Source organism: Larus michahellis, chromosome 1 (genome assembly GCF_964199755.1).
Source record: "Larus michahellis chromosome 1, bLarMic1.1, whole genome shotgun sequence".
Taxonomy (NCBI): domain Eukaryota; kingdom Metazoa; phylum Chordata; class Aves; order Charadriiformes; family Laridae; genus Larus; species Larus michahellis.
In genome coordinates this window covers 37,475,739-37,486,366 of record NC_133896.1, presented here as the reverse complement: position 1 = coordinate 37,486,366, position 10,628 = coordinate 37,475,739, and the positions used below count along the sequence as shown (strand labels likewise).

Genomic DNA, 10,628 nt, shown 5'->3' with positions numbered 1-10,628 from the left:
GTGTAAATCCCTAAGCATTTGGTTGGGTTTAGTTTTTCTGTATTATTATTTCTGTCTTATTATTTAGCAAAATCAGGAAACAAAGTTAAAACACGCACACAAGTATGACTGCGACGCATAGGCTGAAACGTATCTGTTTTTCCAAGCAAACCTTAATTTACGTTTAAGGCAAGCTGCATCTCCCCATACGATTTATTGCTACGAGGCGTCAAAGTGATCACAAAAGGTAGGGGGGGAAAAAAATAAAATAAACACACATCACATAACCAAGTATTGCCAACTTCAACTTTAATAATGGAACCATCACTTTTTTTTTGCCATTTCAGTAATAACTTTAAGGGGAATAAAAACTTCCCTACAAAAATAAAACTAAGCTTGTCAAAATTATAAATAGTTTAAATGTTTGTTTTCAAAGACATACATTTTAATGTTTCCCTGCATCCCCCCTCCCCCCCACCCATATCATTTAATCATTCTGGTACCATCATATAATTAAATGAAAACAGTTTTGCAACAAAAGCTTTGACAGTTCAATTTGATGCAAAAATTAAAAGATAAAAACTGACTAGGCATGACCATTTCTTTTAAATTAAAGCTGTTGTAATTGCCAGTGTGTAAAGAAGAAAAAAAGAAAGCAAAAATCAACCCCACACATGACATCTTACAATAATTAACCGTGGACTAAGACAAAATTAAAATATAAGTTTATTTTGGTCCCCCACCCCCTCCCCCTTCACCCCAAATCAAGACTCATAGTGCATACAACACTGATTGAGGTTTTTGGCTAAAGTAAATGCAGATGTGCCTACTTAAAAGACTGATAGTTTAGTTCAAGTAAAAACAAAATTCACATATTCTTATACTCCACTTTTAAACCCAAACAGTGTTTAAATCTGAGCAACAAATGGTTCAATATTGACAGCGATTATGTAATGATTACATAGCTATGGGTAGATACATAAATTAAGTAGATGTTAACAGAATACCCACCGACATGCTGCTTGCACTCATAGAAAAACAATTGTAACAAAACATAAAAGCATTCCCTGAACCATTATAAAGTGTCTCAACTTGAGGATAATGTTACTAACTCACACATGCACTACAATGTTACATGTGAAATTAAAAAACAAACAAGATATGCCTTATATATACTTTATCGTTAGTCCTACTCTTAATTTCTCTTAACACTTTAAAACATTATGATTGTCTCATTAAGCTTGCAAATTCTTTTTACCAAAAAAAAAAACCAAAACCAACTGTGAAGAGTTTAAAAAAAAAAAAGTCTTACTAAGGAAAGGAAACAAAGGCACAATTACGTCAAATTAAGGGGAAGAACAGAAGCATCTTGGAGTTTCACACAGTATCCATTAGATGTCACCAAAGTTTTAATAATTCCTTGGGAATTCAAAACGAACACCCTAAGAGTGGAGGGGAAAAAAATACCCCACCAACTTCTGCTTCTCTTAAATCGTTAGCACTCCTCCCCGCCCCCCCCCCAATTTATAACTCATTTCCTCTCTGGCATCATAATGACTAAAGCATCAGTTACTCAAATCTGCCTCATGCTTCTATTGCACACCCACTTCTTTGGTTTCTTTTGAACGTGCTTTTTAAGATAAATAACTCTGAAAGAACAACAATTATATTTACAGTAAAGTAAAAAATTTTCTTGCTACATTTTTCCTACTTTTAAATCAAGTAAATCAGCAGTCTGCAGAATTTGGTAATCTGTTTTTCAATTAAGAATTTAAAAACCATAAGGAAAAAACCTACTGAATTACTAAAAGCAAGAGTTACTAAGCTCAGTCACCAACACAGCCAATAAATGTTAATTTTCTGCTAAGCTGGAAACATGAATAAGAAATTCTACTTTCTTTGCCTGACTGAGCCTTTAACAAGCAAAGAAGCAGAGGAAGCTATTTTTGTCTTTCAGATATGATAACTCAAAATTATCCAGCCTAAAAATGGATCGCTGAGCCAGAGGAAAGATCTGACTTGCAATAAAGACCAAATGCATCTGTAGTTATAGCTTATGTCTAAACACTTACTAGACGGGCACTTCTCACAGAGTTATCTGAGACATCGACCACTTTTCAGAATTCAAGTAAGCAGCTTTTTAGCTTCACTGCACTTTTCAACCCCCCACTATGCATTTATAGAACCAGCTTCTCCAATAATGACTTGTATGTGCAGCTTTATTTCCGTTCTTTTTTAGCTTTTGCCTCTCATTCCTTCCCATTACTTCTATTATCTTTATTTCTTTTCCAGTGTGGATTTATGCAGTTTAAAAACCATAAAACTTATTCACAATATTCTAACATCCTAAAACTTTAATCTTGTAGAATTAGTATTTTAACTTTCCTCTGTATAAATACTATTTCCGTTTAAAACCAGTCCTCCTCTGTCAGCTATTATGGTTATCTCCTCCCTCAACTCTTACCTTCTTTTCAACTTTCTCTTTACCTTCTCCAGAAAAAAAAAAACACACACTTGAAAGCCTTCCACAAATTTCACAGAACAAATCAAAAGATCTCATATGCCTTCCATCTACAACAGTTCTCTCACAAATTATACAGTAACTATTTGAAAACAGAAAGGTAGTGCAAATCAATTTCATCTCAAAGATAGTGCTCCATCTAATTCTTGTCCAGATGGTTTTATTAATTTTTTAACCCATCAATTTGCACATCCTTACTTGTAAAGCTACCATTAAAGCAAAGAAAAAGAAAAAAATAATCCTATTTCATAGCATCCTAGAAAATTGATTACAGTTTCACAGCTTGCACCAAGGTAACTTGGAAAACTCTCTAGGCACACAGAGGGTTGCAAACTGATGTACAAACATGCAGAATCCCTTACTTGTGGGTGCAAGATGCTAAGTGACCTGGCTTACGGAACTAAGTCTATAGCAAAATTCAGGTACCCTGGCATCACAAAACAGTCTTCTGGATAAAGAAAACTACTCTCTGCTGCTCTTTGTACATTGGTTTTGGCATGCTATACTGACATTTGGTAGCGTGCATTTTTCCTGAGTGTCCTTTGGCCCCCTTTTAACCAGGTTTCCACACCCCACCAAGGGCTTCTTCAAGTTTGTCTCTGTAAGCTGCATAACGTTTCTTTAAGATTTGCAGTTGCTCATTTTCCTCTTTGTCCAGTATACGCAAGAAGTTTTGCAGTTCAGGAATACTAAAAGCTTCCCACTGGAGAGAGAACAAAAGAGAGAAGGATGGATGAGATGGACAGAAAATACACAAGTTATTTATATACACAATATTTTTAAACAAAACCTCAGACACTCAAAACAATTTCAAACCGAAACAGTATCGGGCACCCTCCTTGCAAATCTCAGGGATCTGAAAATATTTTACTCTTTTTAACTGTTTTTTGTTCTGCAAGTAACAATGGGCAGTCTAACCACAAATGAAATGTTTACAAAAGGCACAAAGTAAATATAACAAGAAAAAAAAAATCTGCTTCCAAAAAAATGGATCATCTTCTCAACACAGATCAAACAGGAGCCCACTCATCCATGAAGTTAAACAAATACACAAAACCAGCATGAGTGTAACATACCATGACTTCTCCAGTTTCATGCTCACGTAGAACAAAACTGAGCATTTCTGTTCTGGGGCCTGCCACCAAACGCAGGTAGAGGGGATGTTCTCGGTCTGACAGCTTGCATGTATAAACTGCAGGAGAAGAAAATCACAGTGATTACCATCTTTACTAATGGTGTTTCAAATGCTTTGAACAATTAATGCTAGCTAACATTAGAAAGTTTGAGATATGCACATGTACCCACAAAATTTACACATTCTACATACTGTCTACATATTGGTCTACATACTGGTTTTGAGCAAGTAAGTTTTAGGGAGAGGCTGAGCAGATGACTGATGGTACCAGTGCAACACTACATTCACATAGGAATGAAAGGGCCTCTAGTCAACACAGTACACCATCTGAACACATGCAGAGGAAAAAAACACAAGGAAAAAAATACAACACGGGTCTATTGCTATAACTAAGCATTTAAGACATCAGAGCTGTGGTATCGCCATTCTGGTACCTTTTCCACTTAAAATCTCATACACAAAATCTAAAAGACAACTCTGCCTGCCTGACACGGTTGGTGTGACCGACAGCCAGAAACATCTGAACTCCTGAAACTGTCTCAATGTCCATGGAAGAAGGCGGATTCTAAGTGCAAGAACACAATGTTGGCAAAATATGCTTTTCCCTTAAAATACCTTTTGCATCTTCTGGTATTTCCAAACACAACATACAACCAATTCTAACAGCAGTCAGTGCACTGGGAGAGCCAGGGGCACTAATTAACACACACAAACATAATGCACGTGCCCATGATGCCCACCAGCTCAAGAGCTGTCTGCCAGGGCAGGGACTTCAGGTATCATAGACACCAAGGTTTCTCTTTTTAAAAATTTGTCTTGTAATTCAATCTCACAAATCTGCAGTGTATCAGGCTAGCTGAAATTTAGACCCTGATAAGGGAGTATATTAAATAAAATATAACAGACTGCAAGGCACAGGAGATCCATGTAGATGGTTTAATAGGTTACTTTGTCTTTTGTGAATTATCCTGAAATGTCCCCAAATCATTTACTCTCTTACACATGCTACTTTTCATAAGGAGAAAAGACAAGAGAGAGCAAGACTTTCCCTCCATTTATCTGAGTTCTTCCATCCTGCTTATTTCAAGTATTCCTATAGCACAACTCCCTCCCCAAAGCCCTTCACCACCAAAATGCCACAAGCCTAACTTGTACCTTGGTCTTCCTTGTGACAGCGTTTATAAAGTGCAAACTTCGCAGGGTTGTCAGCCACGAAAAACTTTTTGAGCAAGGCCTCGATAACTTCCCGAACAGTGTTGGTGCTGCTGATGTGAAGGGTATTCACGCAGCCCTCCGGCAAGTAAAAAGCAGTTTCATTATTGCTGTGAGCGCACCTCCCCTGGCTCTGGGAAGACTGCACAGTGATTGGTCTGCATAGTTCCATCTGAACTTTGATGAAGCCAGTGTAAATCCCATTCGCGTTCTGCGGCAGGGGGAAAACACCGAACTGTTAAAACTAGTAAATGACCAGTTGTGACATATTAGTGGAGCAGGCAGATTAAAATGGTCATAGTGAACACAAATTTAAATGCCACTCTAATACATGACATCTTGTAGGAGAGATATTGTTTCAACAATTCAGACGTTTATTCTCTCTGGTATTTCTGCCAAATATTATTTTTTCTTAATAATAACTACTGCATTCTAAGAGTATTAGGATCTTATCAAGCAAAAGGTACTGCAAACTAGTGATACGTTTTCACATTAGAAGAGAACTATGAAGTGAAAAAGACCACTAACACACATCTTTAAAAACAGATTTTATGCAGAAACACAGAAATTATCTCCCACATTTTATCTGTGCTTGTCAAATTGGTCTGAGACATACAGATGCTCAAATCCTGTTGCAATTAAAAAAAGAACCAGAATAAATGCCAGTCTGATCAATACTACAAATTATTTATTCCAGTTGCTTCTGAAAGACAAAATAGCAAAATTCATGAAACCTTACTAAGCTAGTAAACTTTAGTCAATCTGGTTTTAGGCATAGTAAATCCTGACCCACATGCAAACACGTAAAAAAAATCTTTTTAGTACATAGTCGTACTTATATGGTTTAGGATATAATGGAGTTTCAAAATTTCCATATACTATACACCCACAGGAATACATAATGTATGAGAAAATCTGGACAATGCAACAACTGAGTAACAGCTCACTAGGCAGATAGATGTGAATTTTATTTGTACAGTCTGCAGCTGGCTGGACTGAGGCTTAGACCTGGTCCACAGTCCTTGGAAATGAAAAATCTATGTGCATTCCATTGTCTGTGTTATGGGGGCAGGGAGGGGGAAAGGAAGTCTCCTCATGCTGAAAACCTGTATGACTACTCTGAAAATTAAGTCTCCTATAACAACACTACATGTTTTAACTTTTCTCATTGGTTGAGCATCTTTATCAGAGAGATACCTGACAAAAACTTATCTACACAAACAAGATAAATATATCTTCAGGTTTACCATCTGACAAATTTACATCTTAGTGTGGACTGAGAGTTTATCTTAAACACATTTCAAACAACATATATTCATTTCTGCTACAGTTTGTTTCAATCCATACAAAAGAGCTACATGGATAAAAACATTTCAGACAGGAGATTTAATTTCCAGATCTAAGAAAGAGCCTCTTAGAAAGTCATTAAAACAGAGAGAGTTTCATACGTAAGATGCTGAGAAGAAAATGATTCACAATGCACGACAAAGCTACAGTTCAATTGCTCTTATTAAAAATTACAGGAATCTTATGCAAAACTTACCAAGGTCATCTTTAATTTATCAGTGACAGATGAATTATAGCTTTGTATCTTCTCTTTAACTTCTTCTTTACTGAGATAAACATGAGGTTCTCTCTCCTTCTGAACATCCTTCAACAACAACACAGACAGCAGTTTTAGAAAACAAAATAAAAACCAATTCTTTTATGACTTTGCATACGAGCATTCTTAGTCCAAATGCTAATTATTCCACAGAGGCTCAACATACAGTAATTAGCTGTACAGCAACAGAAAGGATTAACATGTCAGGCAAATCAGACAGACCACTTGGACTGAATGGAGACGCTTAAATCAACACACCCAAAGACACTTGTGTCCTTTTTTTGCCAACTGTTTTCATTCAAATATTTATCAGCAGTATGTAAACCAGCCCAGCTCACTTTATGGCTTGATTTTCTCATGTCAATGCTATGCAATATTGTTAAGAATACAGTTGTAATTGTCATGAAATATTACTTCGGGCACAAATGGGCATTTCTAAACAAATGAAGAATATGTATGAAAATAGCAGCACGTACTACCAAGTAACACCAACAATCCCCGTGTGTGCCAACAGCCTAAGAGCATCCCTGCATTCCAACGTGACAGACAGCAGGTTACACACAGTGTCAACGACTGCTATGTGAACCATCACAAGTAACTCTCTAGCTGTGTAACGTTACACCAAATTTGTGTTTTTTCCATGGGGAAGGCCCTATTAGATTTTTAAACTGCTGCTTTTACAAGCTTGCTAGGGATTTTACATGCAGCAGTAAAACCAATTCCTGGAGCTGGATTTTATCCAAACAAACATTTGTTCCCAATCCGTATTCCTGCAGCAAACTAGTGTTATAAATACACTCTGCTTTCTACTACTCGCACAAACGCCATATATAGTATGAAAGGGTTCCAGCTCTCAGCTTTAATGATTTAAGACTTCACTTGGAAAGGGAGAAGCTTTGAAGAAGCTTGATGCTTTCAGGGAACACCTGACACAGGAATATATATTTGCTGTATGGACAAACCGCCAAGTCACAGTGTTCCGATCTGTCCTCACAAGCACATCCCAGTGGAGCTTATCCTCAGAAAGGATTTCCCGGACTTCACTGCCCAGTCCTGCACTGCAGTCTTTTGGACACCTCTCAGCACACACCTTGCGGGCACTTCAGTTTGCCAGAAACAACCCCAAAGATGAGCACATCTGGTGTGGAACTGTAAGTTTCCATTTGGCAGAAAGAATCAGCAGAATTTTTTCTGTCTCCTAATTTTGAACCAGCTAGTTTTAGCTCTTTGGGGCTTAGTTTTGCTTTTCCTATATGGTATTTTACTAAATGACATGCTAGAGTGGACTTTTTTTTCCCATAGCTATAAAAAGAAAGGCATGGTCTGAATGGAGAACTGGAAGCCAGAGGCCTTGAATTCTGATCTGGGCTCCAACACTGATTTCCTGCATCAGACAGAGAACATACCTTTAATTCACAGACCAGGAAACTGAGGCAAAAAGGAACACCATACAAATACAATTCTTCCATTAGCTCCTTAAGCACAACTCTAAGATTCTGCAGCATCTTGCACAGTTGCCAGACCCCAACTAGTCTATTACAAAACACTAAACTACTAAATGTTTTCAGAATCCAGGTCTTCATTCTCACTACAGAAATTAAGCTTTCTTGCCCTATTTTTTCATCTTCCCTCTCCTCCAAACTGCCATAATAATGACAGATACAGCTTCAACCAAACTTCTCAATTCAGCTCCCCAGAGGCCCTTTCAGCTTTGTAGTTTTCTATTTGGGGGCAAACTAATAGTTACAAAACAAAGCAGGCACAGAAAAAAAAAAAAAGATATCTAAATAGTAATTTTTTCTCTGAAATCAAAATAAATGTTATGGCTGTTTTCATGCTCAAAATAAGTATCAAAAGCAATGACCCATAGCCAGAGACTGGAAATATGGGAGTTCTAAACGTTGACTTGAAATAATGTTGTGGGAGTGGTCCGAGACAACCTCAGAGGTGGATGCTGAAGGGACAGGGAACAGCCTGCAGTCCTCCAGCCATAAAGGCCTGACAGGGCATTTGCCATCTCTATGACTGATTTCAAGAACCCAAGCTTTAACTTGGAACGTTCCTAGTCCATGTAGCTGCAGGCACGCCCCTTCACATGGATACCAGCCAAGACTCATCCCTCTGAGAGACGAGCATGTCATGGAGTTCGCACCTCTCCAATCTGCTAATGCCACTGACACTGAACTTCCAATAACGGACACCTCGGCTTTAATATTTATCATTATTCTGTTGCTAATTGTTCAAGCAGGTACCTCTCATCTACCCTGTTGAAGCCGATTGTCACCATGATTATTGAAGTCATCCACAATACCCATTTATCATCAAGAGCAAACACTAGCCAGAAAAAAGGAAAACACCTTTCCTATGTTCAGCCCTAGTTGAACATAGTATACAGTTTTGCTCTGACATTCCTGGAGATGAACTGGGCTCAGTATACAGTGACACTTAATTTTTGCCATACAGCTTTGTCTAGCCATGCTTTAAGTTAAGATAAATAAGTCCTTTTTGACCAGCGTACTTAGGCGAAAGGAGGAAGACTTGGTAAACTTATTTCCCACAGTCCTCTTATTTCCTTCTGTACTTGACACCTCAAAACAGGACGCACTAAAGGAAAAGTCCTCTGCTAACTCTACTTAGGTCCAGCAGATCAAATTCTACTTTATCTCTACAGGTAAATCTATTACCTGCAGAAGACCCTGAGTCACCCCATACAACAGCAGAGTAACGGCAGTAATTAACTAATCTCTACCATGGTTTACAATATGCTTGCTCTGAAACGGCCACCAAGTGGCTGAAGCCACACCTGCTCAGGGTGGGACCAGTGGGAAAGCAACTACTCCAACTCCAGCTGTTTTAAACAAAGGAGCAAGGGCATTTCAGAGGTGAGATTTAGATGTTTCAGTGAAGCGTGTCTATCATTTGAACTTGACAGTTCTGCCTGGTCTGGTGAGAGAAGAAGCCAGTCTGTGTCATCTGATGTCTCACCCAGCCCAGGACAAAAGCTGCTTTTTCCACCGTGTCCCTCCTGTGCCCCCAGGCATGCTCTGCACCCTCTGGCACAGCTCCTTGGAGCCAGTGCACTGCTGAGGTGCAAGGGGTGGCACGCTCCAGCTAGCTAATTCATCTCTTGGCCAATTCAGACGCAGCTGATTCATCTTCAGCTCTCTACAAAAACGCCCAGCATGCAACACCTCACAAAATTTGTATGCTGGGAATTGTGAAACTGTCTGTCTTCAAAAGTTAGGCCTGGTGATGAGTTTCCTAACTGCAGATCCTTGCATGTGTCACAGCAGAGGGTGAGGTATAAGGGCAGTCAGCAGAGCCGTTCACACTGTGTCTTCTTCTGTCAGCCAAGATCTAGATGCTGCCGGCCTTAACAATGACGTTTCTACGTGCTAGTGTTCAAAAAAGGAATTTGCTCTATAAAATGCACAAACATTTCAATATTATTTTCATTAAGAAAAAAAAATCAAACCTGAGTTAGGCACGACTCCTCCATCACTTAACCAAATGACAGTCTTGGTAATGGCTGCCACGTCATCACTCCTTCCTCCTCCCAGCCCAATTAAGTATGTTTTCCTCATCAGAACTCTTAGTCTCCTTCCATTCCCTGCTTCTCATGTTGTCTGCTACTTCCTCAGCCCAGCACGGACGTGAAAGATATGAACTAATCTCAAGGAGACAGCTGAATACCTCAGAACCCATATAGATGATGTCTCTGGATCCAAAACATTACTTCTAATTCGGGCTATTAGTTTCTGTGAAAGTTATACTGTCCTTCCTAACACTTATTGCACACACCATTGGAGGCCATTTGTACTAAAGCCATTCCTCAGGTCAACCAAAGCTGCATTTCATTCTCAAATGAAATTCCTAAGCAACAGCTGGCAGCGAGAGGGAAATGAGGCAAGTGCTTTCATTTCCCCAAGGGGAAGAGCTGGTCTTTCATTAGAGCTCATGATGCAATGCCTCTTCACAGTTGAGCTTCCTCTCAACAAAAAGGGCAGAAAATGTTTTTTTCTTTATTGCCTCCGCCCCCCCTGCACATCTCATTTATTATATCGCAGATGTTTAGAGAAGCAGCGCTCTCTTTTTAACATTTATGCCCAGTGCAAAACCCCGCAGAGACTAGTTCAGCATGAATCCTCAAGGAACACAACCAAAACTGCACGGATTAC

At 38.8% G+C, this 10,628-nt stretch overlaps 1 protein-coding gene across 1 annotated transcript in view; it reads right to left on the bottom strand.

Annotated features, from left to right (window-relative positions):
- Positions 1-271: 271 nt before the first annotated feature.
- Positions 272-10,628, bottom strand: part of LOC141737546 (ras association domain-containing protein 3-like) — a 53,201-nt gene continuing 42,844 nt past the window's right edge. The window contains exons 2-5 of the mRNA XM_074572376.1: positions 6,391-6,498; positions 4,791-5,058; positions 3,577-3,692; positions 272-3,203 (exon numbers count right to left, since the gene is read on the bottom strand). Of these exons, the coding sequence (XP_074428477.1) occupies positions 3,054-3,203; positions 3,577-3,692; positions 4,791-5,058; positions 6,391-6,498 (642 nt within the window). The 3' untranslated portion in view covers positions 272-3,053. The remainder of the gene's footprint in view (positions 3,204-3,576; positions 3,693-4,790; positions 5,059-6,390; positions 6,499-10,628) is intronic.